Source organism: Salminus brasiliensis, chromosome 2, assembly GCF_030463535.1.
Source record: "Salminus brasiliensis chromosome 2, fSalBra1.hap2, whole genome shotgun sequence".
Lineage (NCBI taxonomy): Eukaryota > Metazoa > Chordata > Actinopteri > Characiformes > Bryconidae > Salminus > Salminus brasiliensis.
In genome coordinates, this window is record NC_132879.1 from 49,217,722 (window position 1) to 49,238,483 (window position 20,762).

The following is a 20,762-nucleotide window of genomic DNA, read 5'->3' on the forward strand; positions in this document are numbered from 1 at the left end:
TATTCCTTTATTATTCATGGGTTTCTTACACAGAGCTCTGCATAACAATCTAATGAAGAAAATCTCACCTGCCTCGATTCAGCCGAATCAAACTAACTATATTAGACTCAGTTTAATTTGCTGTGAAGTTTAAAGAGTGATAAACAGTATTTCTGTTCACATCTATCCTAACAGTGTGTGTGTGTGTGTGTGTGAGAGAGAGAGAGAGAGTGCTGGGAGGGGCTTTATCAGTGTATGGATCAGCTCTCTGCAGGTGCAGCATTAAAGTTGTATTACACTGGAGTGTTTCCTCTCTCTGAAGTCAGTCTCCTGTATGTCGGTGGGTTTCCTTTTCTCTCTCTCTCTCTCTCTCACACACACACACACACACACACACACACACACACACCTCTAGAGAGGGAGGTGGAGTTGTGTTGATCAGCGCTGACGCTCTTTTGATAAATATGGAGAAAGAAAAAAATGCCTCCTCTGATTTGTCACTGAAAATGTTTGATGGTTTCCTCTCCTCTTTCTAATAAGGTCATAGTGAGTGTGATTGGCGGCTGTGGGGTCTCCCTCTCTCTCTCTCTCTCCCTCCCGCTCTCTCTCTCTCAGTGTCTTCAGTCTCTCTGGGGGAGTGGAGGTGAAGCTTGTTCTGTTGCTGAGTTGAACGGAGTGTGTGCAGGTCAGAGGGAGATGGACAGCTGTGTGCTCCTCATTCTTTTGTCCTCCACGATCACACTCTCCACAGCTGGTAAGTGAACTCCCACCATCAAATAATCAAAAAGATTTAAAAAGTATAGATTTCTTTTAGTGTTTTATTGTAGTTTTTAGTAAATATAATAAAATATATCTCTAAAAATAAGATACAAAAAGATGGTGTTTACTGGTGTGTGTTTCACTGTGTCAGTGAATGTCAGTCACACATTGCGCTGTATCAGCAGCTCTCCCTTTCTTTACAGCTCAGTAAAGTTAGTAAAGTTTACATCAGTTTTTTCTCAAGCGATGATTAAATTCCATTTTTAATGTTTAAAGTCCGGTTTATACTGACCAGAACAGCTGAATATTTCATCTTCACAAGATCAGACCTAACCTAAGATGTTTTTTTAAATCAAATTGAAATAAATCCATTAGTAAACACAGTGAAATTCATCAGCATGAAATTCTTATTAAATTAAGATTTGAAATTCTATAGAATAACTTCAGTCTGACAGACCCTCCTGAAAATGTTCCTCATTTATCTTTACAGTAAAGTCAGACTACAGTCGTGTCTCTCTCCAGTACTTACTCATACCTCCCTATTAAATGTATATATATATATATATATATATATATATATATATTACATCAACACTATATACACACACACACACACACATCATCCTGCTAAATGAACTGAAAGACAGAGATTGTGTTAAATAAAGTAAACAAAGCTCTGCTTAGTGTTGTAACTTTTCAGTGACCTAAAAAAAGACAATAAGCTCAATACTACAATATAAAAATTAGTAACTAATGTGGGGAAAAAGATCTTCCAACTGCTCTGATCCCTCCTGTCTGTCTGATCAGATACTAATACTGATACACTGTCTTGTTCTAAAAGTGGGAGAATATAATTGAACACAACCCACAACCCCCCATGTTTCTGCTGTGATGTCATCCAGTAAAGCATCCAGTGAAGACACACTATCCAGTAATCTTCTCCTTTTCTAATCTATCGGCTGACCGAGGAACAGGTCATACAGTGAAATCTGACATTCCTCTAATCTACTCCATCATTTTGGTGTGATTTCTGTCCAGTCTCCACACAATCCAGACAATCTCAGGACCCAGAATCACTCACTGGAGGTTTGGCTGTGTGTGACTGGTTGCTGTAACACTTGAGAGGATGAAAGTTGTTGGTGTTTTATCTGTTGATCAAATGCTGTTTCTACACTATACTGAATTTACTGCATCCTCATCTCTCTGTTGTTTAGGCAGTGTGAGGTTGGAGAATGGTGGCAGTCGCTGTGCTGGAAGAGTGGAGGTGTTTCATGATGATCAGTGGGGAACAGTGTGTATAGTTAGCTGGGATATGAGTGATGCTGGAGTGGTGTGTAGAGAGCTGGGCTGTGGGAAGGCTGTAGAGGCAGTGACAAATGTTCAGTTTGGACCAGGATCAGGACAAATCTGGATGGATAATGTGCGCTGTAGTGGATCAGAATCTACACTGAAGAACTGTGGATCAGATGGATGGGGTAAACATTACTGTGATCATTCTTTAGATGCTGGAGTCATCTGTTCAGGTAAAGTGCACTCAGTCATCACATCCTGAATAACTGTTTACATTTTTCCAGGATCTTCACACCAGATTCATTTAAATTAATCGTTTGAGTGTAAATTAGTGCTGAATATGTTTCTACTTTGAGCCAATAATATATAAACACCACTAGTTTTCAATTAAGCAGCAGACTGACTAACACTCCTCACAACACAGTGCAGTTCCCTCACTGCTCAACACAGGATCCTCTCCTGAATCTGAGGATGAACATTAGTCAGAAAGAGTGAAAGAAGAGGTAGTTCAGTTACTTCCCCTGCATGTGTCCATGTTCCATATTTAAACACATAATTTATTGTAAAAATATTAATCCTCACAATACTTCCAACTTTTAACCAGTAAAAAGTTACACATGTATCCATAACACTGTTCAGAAAATAAATCAAATACAGTAGAAACAATAGATACTGTAAAAACAGTAAATCCAGCAATAAAACATTAATAATGATCTCAAACCAAAAACAAACTTAAGTCTTAAAGTCTAATATTGATAAACCCTCCAACACATGCTTTAGCAGAGGAGTTCTATGTAGTATTGTCCTGCGGGTTAGGCCAGACACAGAGGGATGAACACGGGCAGAGATGGGTCCAATGCAGGTCATTTATTAACACTCAAACACACAAAGAGCCAAAACAAAGCAAATGAAGCCGCAGCTACCGGCACAACCCTGAACACAACACAAACGAGACAAACCAAAGGGCGAAATCAAACAGACCTGAGACCGGGGGGTTACTTGGGGGACCAGCTACTTGGCAAGAGTCTAGAGGGGGTCTATCTTGGTAGAGAGCTCGAGCGCTCGGCCAGGTGGTCTGCTCGCGAACGTGGACAAAGAGCCGAAGCTGTCCTAAACGCACCGCGAGCCGAATCAGGAGCCGAATCAGGAACCTCTCGCTACCTCAAGATCCCAAACTTGCAATTCTCGGCAAGGAGCTCAGCGTCGAAGCTCCTTAAGTACCCCAGCCTCAGGTGAACCGCATGAACACGAAACGAGTCACTGAAGCAATACAACGAACCAAACAGGAACCAAGCGAGGAGGAAGTCCTTATATGGGCCTGTGGGCGGGGGCTCGGAATCGCCCCGGGAGAGGGCGCTATACAGAGGAGCTGACAAGTATCTATGTAGAATTATACTTCTTTTTATATTATTATATACAATGTTATAGGATTATATCATTTTACATTATGAATATATTTTTTGTTTAGTTTTTATATTGAATATTCTCCAATTTATAAACCAAAAAGTTTGCAGATAGAAATGCCAAACTGCAAGGAACGTTAATAATGAATTAATTACCCTTAATTATTTACCATATTAATATTTACAATATAGATCTTGCTATAATTATCAAACACGTTTAGACAAACATTCCTAAAAAGCTGCAAAACACATTAAGGAATCTATTGAAAGGATCTAGCAAGTCTTTAGTGGCATAACAGCTCAGAATTTCACCCTTTCTCATCCACTGTGGGCTAGACTGTGGGGCGTTGTTTAAACCTCATGGTATAAAATAAAAGTCTAAATTTGTCATTAAACCAAAGCTAATTCTAGTCTGTAAGAGTGAAAGCACTGGCATCTGAGTTTCACTGCAAAGCAAATCACTTCAGTCATAGAGGTGTGGTCACTGTAAGGTCGAGTCGTTAACATTCTGCTGCTGTTCAGGTCACTTCAGTCACTTCAGGAGTAGATCAGCTGCTTATCTCGATCAGTTTTCTCCAAGCCTGACTGTCATACATACACAGGGTTCAGCTCTGTGATCAGTTCAACAGCTCAGGACTGCTTTCTGAATAAAACAGCAGCAGCAGCAGCAGCTCCAAACATGCAGAGCTGAAGGAGATTCTGAGTCTCTGTGAAACACAGTTTCTTACACCTAGTAACTGCCTAGCAACCATTGGACATAGCATACCAACTAGTCAGCAGTACCATACCAACCATCTAACAACCAACTAGGAACATCCAAGCAACCATCTGGGATAGCAGTCACTTAGCAACTGCATAGCACTCATCTGGGACACCATAATAACTGCTTAACAACAACATTGTAATCACTTAGCATGACATAGAAACCACAAAGCAACTGCACAGCAACCGCCTGGTATACTGAAGCAACTGTCTAGAAACTGCATAGCATCCATCTGTGACGCCATAGACACTGCTCAGCAAAAGCAGAGTAATTACTTGGAACACCATGGTAACTGCATAGCGACCACCCAGGCAGCATATCAACCTCCTAGCAACAGAAGAGCAACCATCTTGCACGCAGTGGCAGCTGCTTAGTAACAGCATAACAACCGCCTGGGATACCAAAGCAACTGCTTAGTAATGGCATAGCAACCGACTGGGATACCATAGCAACCACTCAGAACAGCATATGAACTGATAAGCCACACCATAGCAACCACATAGCATCAACCAGAGATGCCAAAAAACAAGCTGCATAGCAACAACCTAGCAACCACATGCAAAAGCTTATTAACCACATAGCAACCACCTTGGATACCATATCAACTGCTTAGCAACAGCATAGCAAGCACTTATAGAAATAACACGGCAAACACTGGTATGGGATACCATAGCAATCACTTATCAACAGCATCACAACCTCTTGTAAGAGCATAGCAACTTCCTAGAAATCACCTAGAAAAAATTGCTATTCAAACATGTCAAAAGTGTCTCAGTGTGTTTCTGTAAATGTACTAAACTTTTCTATGCTGTGCAAAGTCTTAATGTAATTCAAATACACACACAGGTCACAGGAAGTCCAGACTTACTGATGGTCCTCATCTGTGCTCTGGGAGAGTGGAGGTGCTTACTGTGAAGACCTGGGTCACAGTGTGTGATGCTGACTTTGACCAGCAGGATGCAGAGGTTGTGTGTCGAGAGCTGGGCTGTGGGCTTCCTGTGGATGTGCTGGGAGCAGCTGCTTTTGGCAGAGGGGAGGGTCAGGTGTGGTCAGAGGAGCTTCAGTGTAGAGGGGAGGAATCTGACATTACTCTCTGTCCAACATCATCTTCACTCAAACACAGCTGCTCTCATGACAGGGATGTGGGACTGGTGTGTGCTGGTACAGTATGAATATTTTAAACTTTGGTAAATGTTGCCACATTTTATGAACACAATCACCCAGTCTCTGCTCATTCCTGTTATATGATGTTCAATCAGGACACACAAAGGCTCGCTTGATGGATGGCTTGGACTCCTGTTCTGGTCGAGTGGAGCTCCAGTACCTCAGTGAGAGGGGCACAGTGTGTGATGTAAGCTGGGATATGAGAGCTGCCAGTGTCCTCTGTGGTCAGCTGAAGTGTGGGAGTGCTGTGGCTGTGTTGGGGTCAGACTGGTTTGGGGAGGGGAGTGGCCGGATCTGGGCTGATGTGTTTGATTGTCAGGGGAAGGAAACACACCTGTCAAAATGTCCCATTTCATCATGGAGTCGAACTGCATGCTCTCATAAACAGGATGTTGGAGTCATCTGCAGTGGTGAGATCTGAAATGGTTCACTGTGTCTTGGAGTAAAACTCTGTGTTAATGAACACTGTTCTACTGTGAGACAATGATCACCTCAAACAAGCAGAAAAGCTTTAAGATACGTGATGATTTTCCTCTTCAGGTTCTTCTCTGGCTTCTCATGAGGGGCGAGTACGGTTGTCTGGAGGGATGGAGTGTGAGGGGGAGGTGGAGGTATACTTCAGGCAGGACTGGAGGAGAGTTCTGCTGGACTCCTGGAGTGAGTCTGAGGGCTCTGTGGTCTGCAGACAGCTGGGCTGTGGCTCTGTGCTCAGCATCTCCAGCTCCTCTCCATCCAGTTCTGAACACAGCTACATGTGTGTGACGGGTTTCAACTGTTCTGGGAGTGATGCTCATCTGGGGAACTGCAGCAGTGCACAAGCAGTCAACTGCAGCTTCAGTGAACAGCTGTACATCTCCTGCTCTGGTGAGAGTTACCCAAGTATTAAAAGTATTTTAACATTCTCAGGGGACTGATGTCATTTGGACAAATTATTTACATTTACATTTACATTTACGGCATTTAGCAGACGCTCATATCCAGAGCGACTTACAAAGTGCTTTGCTATTTACCCAAGAAAAGCCTTAGCTAGTTAGAACAGACTAATAATTCAAAAGAAACCTCTAAGCTTTGGACATTGCTAAACACAATACAATAAGGCGACCATAGAACTATTCGTCCAAGTACTCTCTGAAGAGGTGGGTCTTCAGTCTGCGTTTGAAGAGCGACTCGGCCGTTCGGACACCCAGGGGTGTCCGATTTTAGCAATGATTTTAGCAACAATAAAACAATTATTTTGCTGTGTGAAGACGATGTGTGTGTGTGTGTGTGTGTGCGCACATGTTTAGGTAGGTTTAGTCGTGTCCACAGCTCCATCAGACTGGTTGGTTCTGGGGGAGACTGTGCAGGAAGGCTGGAGGTTTTCCACAATGGCTCATGGGGGACAGTGAGTGATGACTTGTGGGATATTAAGGACGCGCAGGTGGTCTGCAGACAGCTACAGTGTGGTGTGGCTCTCAGTACTCTGGTACCAGCCCGGTTTGGAGCTGCAACTGGACTCATTTGGCTAAATGAGGTGGAGTGTGAGGGGAACGAGACGTCTCTGTGGAACTGCACATATGAGCTGTGTGGAGAGGGTGAATGTGGACACAAGGATGATGTAGGAGTCGTGTGCTCAGGTGAAGCCTGCTGACTGCTGTTATTCTTTAAACATTGTGTTACAGTTGATGCTGATAGTGATTAACACTGAAACAAAAGTACAGCATATTTCAACCTGATGATCCAAGTATTTCCAAAGGAATTCACAACAGGCTTTCTTCTCCCACCAGAGTTTAAAGAGATCAGACTCACTGAGGGCTGTGAGGGGAATCTGGAGGTGTTCTACAATGGAACCTGGGGGAATGTGTGTGTAAATAGGATGACTGAAGAAACAGTAAGTTTGATCTGTAGAGAGCTAAACTGTGGAAGAACTGGCAGTGACTCCTCGACCAAAGCAAGAGTGGAATCAGCTCCTAACTGGCTGGATAATGTGAGATGTAGGAAACATGACTCCTCTCTGTGGCACTGTCCATCTTCCCCCTGGGGACAGAACACATGTGATAAAACCAACGAGGTGGCTCAGATTACCTGCGCAAGTAAGCAGTTCCTCTCTATATGTACTTTATTGTATGTATGGTTTAATGTATCACCACAAGTAAAACGTTTTCAATCAGCACAGAATAATCAGTCTGATTTGAGACAGAGATTAAAGAGTTTGGATTTTGCATTTTTGTTGTCACAGCTTCCCAAAGCCAGTCACAGACTCAGCAGACATGCTCTTCATCTTGGTACCAGAAACCATGCTCAAGTAAGACTCCTCATTTCATTCATCTCTTTAAGGGAAAACAATATCTGCAGATTCGTGATTTCACACTTTCCCCCCTCACAGCTTTAGCATCAGTACTAGATTATGCAACAACATGAAGACACTGCTCTCATTTCTCTTGATTCGAATTCTGTTCAAAGTTTTCATGAGTGTACTGAATTGTGCACCCAGTACCGTGAATCAAATTGAATCATGGGCAGCAGTCTAAGTGTTGGGTCTATCATCAGGACATTGCTGCTTCGACCCCTGGTGATGCTATAACCATCCTCTCTCTGTTGGCTGATGTAAGAGAACTGGCCATTAGTGCTTTCCTCCAAGAAGGTTCCTCTCTCCAGTGACGTTGTGTTAGTGGCAGTTTGAAATGATGCACTCCTCTTTAACACTGTGTCTCACTGTTCAGTATCAGAGTATTAGTTAGGTTACAAATATCAGCCTGACTTCCTCAATTATTTATAATATTTATGTAAGAATATTGAAGGGTAGTTATTAGAGGTAGGACAGACTGTACTGGAAATATAATCTAATGTATTTCAGTTCAGTTGTTAAGAATTCTGATCCTTATGTGTGGTGTAGAGCACCTGCCTATCAAGCTGACAGGAGGAGAGGGAAGCTGCTCTGGGATGCTACAGGTGTTTCATAATGCTAAATGGGGGTCTGTCTGTGGTACTTGGTGGGACATGAAGGACGCTCAGGTGGTCTGCAGGCAGCTGGGCTGTGGTCCTGCGCTGAGTGCAGATCAGCATCCTGGTGGAAAGACTATCTGGATGAACACAGTGAAGTGTAAAGGGAATGAGATTCACCTGTGGGACTGTTCTCATTCCCTGAAGGAAGACACTGACTGCTCCCACAATGCTAGAGTCACCTGTGCAGGTCAGAGGAGCCGTCTGACTCCAATATAAACATTTTTACTAAATCATATTAAAATCAACAGATCATAATTATTCTGTTTTTACAGACAGATCTGTGCCTACGACTACAACAACCACCATCTCCACCACCACCGGTACCCTTTTCACCTCTTAGGTCATTTTTCTAAATGTTTGTGAATAGATTGTTCAGATCTACACAGTTTCAGTTCTGTGTTTTTATTTCCAATTTGTCTCACAGTAAGGAGAACAACCCCTCCTCTACAAACTCTTCCACCAGCAGTTCCCTACATCTATCCAGTGTCTCTCCTGGTTCTGGGAACGGTGCTCTTCCTGGCCTTAGTGTTTCTGGTTGTGCTGTTTAACCAGAACAGAGTGTTCAGGAGAGGTAGGGAGATTCAGAGATCATCTACAATCCACTTTCTGTACATTCTCTAAACATCATCAGTCCTTCAGTCTGTCATCGGTCTTCTCTTCTACCTGAACTGACTCTCTCACAGTGCTCTCTAAGAGGAGGCAGAAGACTCTGCCTGAGGACATCTATGAGGAGATTGACCCCAGATACATCACCAACAGAAATTACTCGACTCAGCGGAGTGAGTGTTCTGTGTGCACACATCACATTTGTACAGCTATTACCAGTTTAACCTGAATACCAAATTCTAACCGCAGGTGTGTGTGTGTGTTTGTTCATGCTTGCTTGTGTATATGATGGGATGTATCAAAGGGAAACTGGTGTAAGCAGGGGGTGGGATGTTTGTGAGGGAATGAATGTGTGATGGTTAGAATTAGAAAGAGTGAGTGTGTGTGTGTTCATAAAATTATCAAGCTAGTCCAGCTAGAACCACTACTGCTAGTCAGTGAGTGAGTGAGTGAGTGAGTGAGTTAGTTAGTGAGTCAGTTACTGAGTCATTTAGTGAGTGAGTGAGTCAGTTAGTGAGTCAGTTAGTGAGTCAGTTAGTGAGTCAGTTAGTGAGTGAGTGAATAACCTCAGAGGAATCGAGAAGTGACTGACAGTCAGTGAGGGTTAAAGCTTGTGTCTGTTGAGTTCATCTACTGACTGAAGTCCAGTATTCAGCTCAGTTCACACTGATCTCAGCACTCAGAGGCTTGTGGGAGGATCTGCTTTCTGATCAGGTTTCATGACTGTTCTGATTTCCTCCAACAGGACGGATCCTCTCTGAAGAACAACATTCAGGATATGAGGACGTGGATGAGGAGTTTATATCAGGTAAGGGGATCTATCTGTGTGTGTGTGTGTGTGTGTGTGTGTGTGTGTGTGTGTGTGTTTGTTTGTTTGTGTTATGTTGACCAATAAGAAATTTGATTATTAAATAATTACTACAATTAATATTATTGATTAAATCTACAGTTAAACACAGTCAAATTGGGCAATTGAGGGAAAAATTGTGATGAATTGTTCATTATTATTTATTTTTATTAGAATTGGACAGTGTAATTACAATGTACAATGTAAAGAACAGCTGACAGATCGTGTTAAAAGTGAGGAAATTGAGATACACGGTTTGGAACTGAGGCGCGGGGCTGATTTACACAGAAACCAACCTGCCTCGCGCTAAAAGTCTCATCATCCATTGCAGCACTTCTTTAACATTACAGTCTCATCACACTAAAGAGCGCACGTGTCAGTAAGGAAGGGGAAACGCTCCTGCGTTACGTTCACGGGGACAGAGAGCACACTGTTCCTCCTATTGTTTTACGCAGTTTTTATGTGTCTGAGTTTACCTGTAAAATACATAAATGCACGAGTTTCACTGTGATGAATTAAAATGTGTCGATTTTTGGAACATTTTTATTCATTATATTAATGTTTAATTCATAATCAAAATCAAACTGCCTTGCATGTACATTCATCTAAATGTAGTTTAATAATGCAGAAATGTACTGAATAAATAATACAGTCTCTTTTAAAAAGAACAAATTAATATCATTTGTAATTATTGGCATAATACTTAAATAAACAGAACAGGGGCAGGCATGACAATACAGTTCTGTTTACAATAAAATAAGAACAATTATTTTCTTCTTTTCCATAAAATTAAGATATTTTACAGTGTGACACAATTTATAGTTTTTCCACTGAAATTAAAACAGAATATTTCATTTTATGTTTTTGTCCGTTTGTGTTTGGCAGCGTTTCCTTACAGACATTTTAAATTACAAATAATATAAATATTAGTATGAACATAAACCTTCATATAATTAGCTGCATGTTTAATTACAGGTGATTATTTTAATTTGGAAATTTAAATTTAATTAAAGAAACGTAATTAAAATATGTTTTAATTTAATTTGAGAAAGCAGAAAAGGTCTGCATAATTAATATTGTATCTGTTCTTTAAAAAAACAATAAATAAATGTAATTTGTAATTATTGTCATAATTCTCTAAATATCAGTTGTTTGTTAATTTACAGATAATGTACATTTACCCGGTTCTATTTACAATAACACAATTCTACTGCTTTATTAATTTTTCTACAAAATAAGAATTTCTTCTTGTTAAAAGTGAAAACATTGAGATACAAGGTTTTGAATTGAAGCGCGGAGCAGATCTACACAGAAACCAGAGCAGCTCTAACCGACCTGCCTCGCGCTAAAAGTCTCATCACTCATTTGTAGCTTTTTAACATTACAGTCTCAACACACTCTCTAAACACTCACACACACACTGAACACTCACACACACTAAACACTCACACACACTAAACACACACACACTAAACACTCACACACACTAAACACACACACACTAAACACTCACACACACTAAACACACACACACTAAACACTCACAGACACTAAACACACACAATCTCTAAACACTCACACACACTGAACACTCACACACACTAAACACACACACACACTAAACACTCACACACACTAAACACACACACACACTAAACACTCACACACACTAAACACTCACACACACTAAACACTCACACACACTAAACACACACACACTAAACACTCACACACACTAAACACACACACACACTAAACACTCACACACACTAAACACACACACACACTAAACACTCACAGACACTAAACACACACAATCTCTAAACACTCACACACACTAAACACACACACACTAAACACTCACACACACTAAACACTCACACACACACTAAACATTCACACACACACTGAACACTCACACACACACTAAACACTCACACACACACTAAACACTCACACACACTAAACACTCACAGACACTAAAAACTCATACACACTAAACACTCACACACACTAATCACTCACACACACACTAAACACTCACACACACACTAAACACACACACACTAAGGAGCGCACTGTCAGTAAGGTAGGGGATCTTGTGTGATCTACAGGAGTGTGTTTTTATTTAGTTTAAAATGTAGATGAAGATCCTAAATAAAACTAACAGCGGTGTTACTGCACTTTTCTCATGTGCACCAAAAGTCTCCCGCTACGCTGAACTGTGCAAGAGGACAGGGACCCCACTGCCCACCCTTGTGTTTTACGCAGTTTGTGCGCTTTTACGCATCCCTGTGTTTTAACCACTCTGTGTGTTTATGTATCCGTGTTTACCAGTAAAATCCATAAATAGATGAGGTTTGCGGTGGTGAAGGGAACTGTGCCGATTTTTGGAACATTTTTATTGATTATATTAATGTTGAATTCAAACACCTACATCTTACATCTACATTAATCTAAAAGTAATTTACTAAAGCAGAAACGTCCTGAATAAATAATATAGTCTCCCTCCTTTAATAATAATCATCATAAAAATACTAAATGAACATAATGTGTAATTATTGTGATAATACTTTCAAATAGCAGTTGGGTTGTTAATTTAAAGATAGTGTCTGTACATGTACCCGGTTCTGTTTACAATATAATAAGAAAATTACTTTTCCCATAAAATGAGGATTTTTTACAGTGTGACCCAGTGTAAAGAAAAACTGCCAGATCATGTGAAAGTGAAAACATTGAGATACAAGGTTTTGAACTGAAGCGCGGAGCAGATCTACACAGAAACCAGAGCAGCTCTAACCGACCTGCCTCGCGCTAAAAGTCTCATCACCAGGGTCTAGATTTATTAATCAGATCTAAATATTGTAATTAATCAGATCTGAGTTGTGGAGCCGTGGTTGCTTTTCTCTACAGCTGTTGTATTTCAGTCTGTGCGCTCTCTGGTGCATTTACACACAGGGTGGGGGTTTAGGTTTGTGCTGCGGGTTTATGAGTTTTGGGAGGTTTTTACGCACCGGGAGCAAAACAAGGAACAAGGTGAAGTTCACTCAACGATAAATGTCCTTTTTACATGTTGATACATTTGTAGACACATGCTGCACCACCTGCAGCGCTTCACCACCTGCAGCGCTTCACCACCTGCAGCGCTACTAATCTGGCCAGTACTACCTTTACCCAAGGTTCCCCATCATATTTAAATTACTCGAGATTTCTATATTATGTTTATTTAAACTTATCTGTCAAAATTGAGCACATCTGTTTAGGTCTATTCAGCTTTAGCTATACTTTAGGAACAGAGGACAATTAGTCTTGAACAAAGTGGCAGCTCCCATCTATTTTCTATTGGTCGACAAAGGAACAATACCTGCCTCATATTGTGACAGATAGAATATGTATCATAAACATTATGATCTCTCTCTAATATCTCATGATATTGTTTATGCTAGTTGAAGTACCAGCTGCTTTAAGATGTGCTGGTTGATGTAACGTGTGCCAGCTGTCTGAGGATATGTCGGCTGATGTGCCAGTGGCTTTATCATGTGTCTTTTGATCTGCTGGCTACTTTACTTAGAATGCTGCTCAAGATCTTCAGGATAAGATGATAAGATTCGCCCATGTTTCACAGAGACACAGCGCATTAGAGCAGCTAGCAGTGATGATTTCATTGACAGTTGCTGCTTTAGATCCATGAGGTCGTATGTTTAACAGCCCTAGTTTTATACAGGAGCTGCTGATGCTCTGAAAACCTGATGATTCAGTGCTGATCTTAATGAGGAAATACATGACTGCTCTGATCTCCTCTAACAGGAAGTATCCTCTCTGAAGAACAGCGTTCAGGATATGATGATGTGGATGAGGAGCATCTCTCAGGTCAGAGGTCTTATGATCCAGGTTGAGTTTCTGTGCTTTTCTAGTAACATGTGCTGCTCTTTGTCTTTAACAGTGAGTCTAGTTTGTTTCACTGTTTAAAGATTTGACTGATCTTTAGATCTGAAGATGTTTGAAGTGTCTTAATGTCTTAAACTTGGTTCCAGGCTCCCATTCTTCATTCCTCTAATTCAATAATAACTCAGTTTCCACTGTTTTCTGTTATTTATTGAGTTTTGTTTTTCATTAATTTCTAAATGTTTTTTTTTTTCAGAAAAGTCTCAGACTGGAGTAAAGACTGAATATTATGATGATGTCATCACCAGTGGTCTGATAAGTGAGTTATGTTATTAATGAATCTCCTGATTTGATTTTACATTAAACTACAGTGTAAAAATCTGATGCCCTGGTTATAAAGACAGTCTGCTTTTCTTTGATTTAGGTGATGCAGAAAAAGAGGACCTAGCAGAGAGCTATGATGATGTCATCACTGCTGGACAGATCCCTGATACTGAAGCAGGTGTGTTTCTGTTTTGGGGTTTAAGTTCAGACAGAAGCAGAAATTAAGCAGAGATTAAAATATGATAAAATGATAAGAATTAAATACATTTCTAAATGTAATAGATCATTTGACGTGACTTCATCAGTTAGTGTTCAAGTAAAGACTTTTAATGGTGGGACAGATTCAGGACAGCTTCCCAATCAAGTCGAGGTTCAGATTGCTTCAGCATTTGCAAAATGTTCAGTTAAGAAGCTTAACAGCCTGACCGGCTCTTCACCACTCACTAAGCCCCACTACTAGACAACTGTTTCCAATTGAAGAAGCTTCTGAGCACAATGCGTCAAATATGAGGTTTTAATGGAAAAGGTGCAGAAATACCCAGTTCAATTCTAATGGTTTTCTAGTGTGCAGTTGAAGACGTATTTGAAGGCACATCATGCTCTCTCAGTCTCTCAGCAGTCTAAACAGCTCTAAAAGACGTTAGGTTTATTTTCAGAGACCCCTGATCATTTACACTATGGAGATTTTTCAGGGGGTCCTAATGGTTAATTAGTGGGTTATATGTTGCCTTGTTCAGCCGTTATATCTGAAACACCTGGGAAACACAGTGTCCTAAAAACCTGGTTTAGATGTTTTAAATATCTCTGTTTTATTTTAGAGAACATTGATGAGAGTTATGATGATGTCATCAGTGGTGATCAGAGGTCAGCTGATGTAACAGGTATGACTGTAATGTAACAGTACTGTAATCTCCAGCATGAACACAGTCACTGATGATACTGATGCTGATTTAATGAGCTTTCTCTCTACATTCTGACAGAAGACGTGTCAGATAACTATGATGATGCTGTTCCCACTGAACCAAACTCCACCATTAAGACCAGTAAGATTTTATTCATGTAGAGAAACCATTACAAACTTCTACAATCTGAATCTTTCTTATTCTTATAACTGATCTTCTCATGTTGCTGCAGTGGACACAGCAGTGGACACACCAGTGGACACACCAGTGGACACACTAGAGGACACACTAGAGGACACACCAGCGGACACACCAGCGGACACACTAGAGGACACACCAGTGGACTATGATGATGTCATCATTGCTGAACAGGATGTAGGAGTAAAAGGTGAGCGACTGATCATGTGTTCGCTGCTACATTACAGATGTGTGGAGGGTGGATTAAGTGATAGGAATAAAAGGTGGATTAAGGGATTTAAATGAAGAGCAGCACAGTGTGGAGAAGAAGAGCAAAATGTTTGAACAAGCAAACCTTGGGTTGAACTGGGTTTTCTAAATCCTCTCCCACATCATTCCATTATAGTGATGTTTTGATGAACAGTGAGAGAAAAACCTCTGATAATAAAGTGTTGTTGTGAGACGCTGCTCTCCACTCATTAAAAATGACTCTTTCCTTTTACAGATTATGAGGATGTGAAGGAGGAGCCTCAGACTGAGCTGAATCATGTGACTGAGAGACCACAGCCGCTGTCCTTCTTCAGAAAATTACATACAAACCTCTTCAGACGCAACAAATAATTTCATTACAGATTCAATTATAGGTAATTTCATTATAGATTCAGTTATAGATCATTTCATTATAGATCATTTCATTATAGATTAAATTATAGATCATTTCATTACAGATCACAGTTCATTCATTCAACTGTTTTACACTTTAATTTACTTTTTATCTTTATGAAAACATTTAATATCTTATGTGAGTTAATTAGTTTAAGTGTAATTAGTTAATTATTCTTTATTTAAAGTCTCATTAGAAGAGTTTAGATAATTATCCATTTGCTGCCATAAAAGCTGCAGATTAGTCTAGATGAGGGCTGTGACTGTTTTCCAGTAAAGGGCTGTTCGTCATTTCTGAGGGTAAAGTAGTGAAATATGTTCTGGTGAGAAATAATTGGTTAAAGCTGCTCCTCAGTTCAACCCCTGATGATCAGAGAGACAGCTTTCTATTTTCAGTGCTGCAGTGCTGAAATCAGGCAGCTTTTTATTCTTATTAATAAAACTATTATAGAAGAGAAATGAATGATCTGTTATTGTGTTAAACTGATGAAAAGAGCACTTCTACAATGATCTGGTGATGATATTCTTATAATTATTACATCATATCCAAACAATCACAATAATAAGTTAATTAAATAATAAATAAATATAAGGCTCGCGGTCGCAATGCATCTTTAAAATAACAGCAACTGTAAAAGAATATAGTAAAGTTTTGTAAATGTACTGGTGTACATTTTTACAGAGTAAATTATTTTTACAATGTTTTTTCTGACTATTTTAACCATCATTAAACTATTCTTATAAAACTGAAGAATTTGTCCTTGAATAAATTTGACTCTTTATTACAAAATTATGTTTGCATTTGTTTGATTTCCAGCCTTTTTCCTCGCGCTACACGCAGGGTTTGTGTTTTCCACTCGTTTTTAAACCCACCCCTTTAAGCCCCCTTCTGTCGGTCGTGTTCATGAAGCTGCAGATCCTCCGAGTCGCGACGCGGCGGCCTGGGTTCAATTCCCGCGAGACTTTCTTCAGTCTTCAGCTTCACTCTGAGATCAGCTGATCTGCACTGGGGCCGATGGTCACGTGGTTGTGGAAGCTCGAACCCCGCTCTAGGTGATCACCCCATATATTATTATTATTATTATTATTATTATTATTATTAATATTATTTTAGTATTTACATGTTTTATTACAGATAAATATTACAGATTTACTTCATTTAGGAAAGTCATGCTGGCTAGGCGAGACAAGGGAACACTCGCAGGGACAGAGCAATGCAAGAATATAGTCTTTAATAATAAAACCAAACAAACAACAAAACGAGGCAGCAAAGTACAGGGTCCAATAAACAGAAACAGAAACAAACAGGTGAAAACAGAACTGGGGCTAAACCTGGAAGACCACCTGAGTCTGGAGCGCAGCCCGGGAGCAAAGCGAGAATGGACAAATCAAACAGAGGGAGGAAGACTAGAACTCAAAGAAACCAATGAAACTATCTAGCAAACAAAACCTCAGCCCAAAACCGCGCTCGTCAGGCGCTGAGAAACTTACTGGACTAGAGTGCCCAGAGAACCGGACACCAAAACCCAGTGGAGACCAGCCGGTGACCCGGACAGCGACCTCCTTCTGAACGTGAAACCGCTCCGATAGAGCATCCACGACCGAAACCTGTAGACTCTCCTAGAAGCCTCCTGACCGTGAAGACAACCTCACAGCTGGGCATCGCAAGAGTAATTCTGGGCGCCGAGGCCTCTGCGTTTGCTCCTTCTGTGCTCCCTGTGCTCTCAGGTGAAACGAATCAGAGCTAAACAGAAAACATGGCGTCTTACTGCGACCGCTGTCAACATAAAAGTCCTTAGTGAGAAAAACAACGGAGGAACAGAAAGTACATGAACACTGAAACCAACCCAACATCGACTGAAAAGTCCCAAGGAGCCTGTGGACCTTGAATTGGTGAATTGGTCTTAGATGGGCTGACAGAAAGCTGAAAAATACTGGCGTAAAACTTAAAATAACAGCTGGTTTCTTCATTTAAAGAGAAAAAATTTGTATAGAATTATTTAAAAAAAGAAAACTACTAATTTTTAAAATTTTTATAAAACTAGGGAAGGAGGGGTAGATTAGTCCACTGAAAAACCTCATGCAGCTGCTTGAACAGTGCGGGACAGCCCATGTAGCAACAGTCACAGCTTTGCTAAATGACATTTTCACCCTGATCTCAGAAATAGATGGAAACGATGCTCACACTGAGGGAGCTGAGCTCAGATATCAGTATCAATACTGAACAGATCCTGAGATGAGTTTAAAAACAACTAAATAAACAAACAAATAAATTACAGTACAAATAAACAAATAAATTACAGTACAAATAAATAAACAAACAAATAAATTACAGTACAAATAAACAAATAAATTACAGTACAAATAAATAAACAAACAAATAAATTACAGTACAAATAAACAAACAAATAAATTACAGTACAAATAAACAAATAAATTACAGTACAAATAAATAAATAAACAAGTAAATTACAGTACAAATAAATAAACAAACAAATAAATTACAGTACAAATAAACAAATAAATTACAGCACAAATAAATAAACAAATAAATTACAGTACAAATAAACAAATAAATTACAGTACAAATAAATAAACAAATAAATTACAGTACAAATAAATAAACAAACAAATAAATTACAGTACAAATAAACAAATAAATTACAGTACAAATAAATAAATAAACAAATAAATTACAGTACAAATAAATAAACAAACAAATAAATTACAGTACAAATAAACAAATAAATTACAGTACAAATAAATAAACAAACAAATAAATTACAGTACAAATAAATAAACAAACATAGCTCATATTATGAATTAAAAATATTCTGCTTTGTCGTTTAATAATGAACATGAGTTCTTTCAGTAATGAGGATTAGAAAAGTTGAAGGAAAATAACTGAACTAATGTAGTGATGAGATATAGTTAATAATAACCAGATATCATTCAAAGTTTTTAGACACAGAGTGAACACAGCATCAGAGACTGAGACTAGGGCTGTGTCCCAAACCACACAGCACCACAGTAAACAGGGTAAACAGTATATAAAAATACACCACCATTACAGTGGGGCAAAAAAGTATTTAGTCAAGTGTGTCCAAGTTCTCCTACTTAGAAAGATGAGAGAGGTCTGTAATTTTTATCATATGTACACTTCAACTATGAGAGACAAAATGAGTAAAAAATACAGGCAATCACAAGCTGAGTTGCATCCCAAGAACACCATACCTACTGTGAAGCATGTAAGAAGCATTTCAAGGTCCCGGAGTGGCCTAGCCAGTCTCCAGACCTCAACCACATAGAAAATGTGTGGAGGGAGTTGAAAGTCTGTTTTGCTCGCCGACAGCCCCAAAACATCACTGCTCTAGAGGAGATCTGCATGCAGGAATGGGCCAAAATACCAACTACAGTGTATTTCAGTCAATAACTGTGTATGAAAAATAAAGGGCACTAAAATGATCCCTACATATGTCGCCCAACTCAGAGTGTGTGTGTTGCTTTTGACGTCGCTGTAAGAAAAGAACATAGGAAATCATTTTTACTAATAAGAGAAACAAATGATCAGTGAAATAATTGTGTTAAAAGCAGTGTTTTATATAAATGACACTGTGTGTACTTCTTAAACACACTCTGAGCCACACTGATCTACAGTACAACAGAAATAGTCCTGAAATATGTCACTTCACATGTAATAAATATCAAATAAATTATAAATAAATTATTATTAAATAATTAAATATTATGTATTTATAAAGCACAATTATTTACAAATAAAAGGCAATTTATTTATTTATTCTAATTATAAATGAAAATAATTTTTTCACAAAACTGTTTGAGATGCACTCAGGTCCACATAAATGAGTTTGAACAATTTTATTTTGAGCTCCCCCTACAGTCAGGAAGTGTAACTACAAATTAATTCACCCCCTAAAAAGGCTGAAGGCCCAGTGTTGCCATGACACTTGTGTCCATGATGAGTGTGTGTGAACTTCAAACCACAACTGTGTATAGATGTTTTACATTTCATAACTGTCCTGTTATTATTATTACAATTATTATTATTATTATTATTATTATTATTACTATATGATGATGATGATGATGATGAATATTATTATTATTATTAGTAGTAGTAGTAGCAGTAGTAGTTTGGTACACTATTTCCAATATGACTCATATTTAATTAATAAATGTACAATTCTAATGTATCCATCACAAATACCCACTTACTCACATTTATAGATGCTTTATAAGTCCTGAGGCCTTTCACCTGAGGAGTGACTTCTAGGCCACAGTGCAGAAGCACTGCTGCATTATAATGACTACATGAGTTATTAAATGTTTTGAGTAATTTCAAACCAAGCATCCAGTTTATTGACAGTTTATTAACACCATAACAAGCACAAGTTCATTCTCAGTTGAGTTAGAATGGACAAAAATGTGTCAGATCAGTGACTATAAACCTGGTGTGATATTTGTCTCTGCATGCTGGTTCTAGCATCTCCAGAACCTCTGTCCTGGGCTTTACACACACAGCTACATCAAGCTGTCATTAAGAATAGAGTGAAAAGTGAAAAAACTACCAGTAACTGGCAACCTGGTGGACAGAAACAGCATGTAGATCAGAAAGGTCAAAGGTCAAAGTTGTGCAAACGGACACAGATCACATCCAGACACATCACATCTGAGCTCAACACTGCAGTGCAGAAAGACACAAGCAGCAGGTTCATAGCACTGACTGTATCTATATAATTACATGTGGTCAGCGGTGCTTAGAGCCACCTGCAGTCATTCCCACACTACTGATCCAACATCATGTAGAATCCATTCGAAGATCAATTCATTATGTCCTGAAAGCCACAGGAGGAGGAATGTGCTCCAATACAGCTCTGTATATCTGAGAGATCACAGGAGAGATGTTGGAAAACCATCAGTAACCTCAGCAGGTCAGTAAAGAGACAGAGGGGCTTCACAGGCCTGAATATAGACATTAGAAATGCTCTGCTTCC

The 20,762-nt window shown here is 39.4% G+C and overlaps 1 protein-coding gene across 1 annotated transcript in view; it reads left to right on the forward strand.

Moving 5' to 3' along the window:
• The window catches only part of LOC140549432 (scavenger receptor cysteine-rich domain-containing protein DMBT1-like), a 61,969-nt gene that overhangs the window by 19,879 nt on the left and 21,328 nt on the right, over nucleotides 1-20,762 (forward strand). The window contains 12 exon segments of the mRNA XM_072673072.1: nucleotides 1,953-2,261; nucleotides 5,041-5,355; nucleotides 5,454-5,768; nucleotides 5,899-6,222; nucleotides 6,645-6,974; nucleotides 7,125-7,430; nucleotides 7,577-7,642; nucleotides 8,234-8,605; nucleotides 8,768-8,914; nucleotides 9,027-9,122; nucleotides 9,695-9,757; nucleotides 14,986-15,048. Of these exon segments, the coding sequence (XP_072529173.1) occupies nucleotides 1,953-2,261; nucleotides 5,041-5,355; nucleotides 5,454-5,768; nucleotides 5,899-6,222; nucleotides 6,645-6,974; nucleotides 7,125-7,430; nucleotides 7,577-7,642; nucleotides 8,234-8,605; nucleotides 8,768-8,914; nucleotides 9,027-9,122; nucleotides 9,695-9,757; nucleotides 14,986-15,048 (2,706 nt within the window).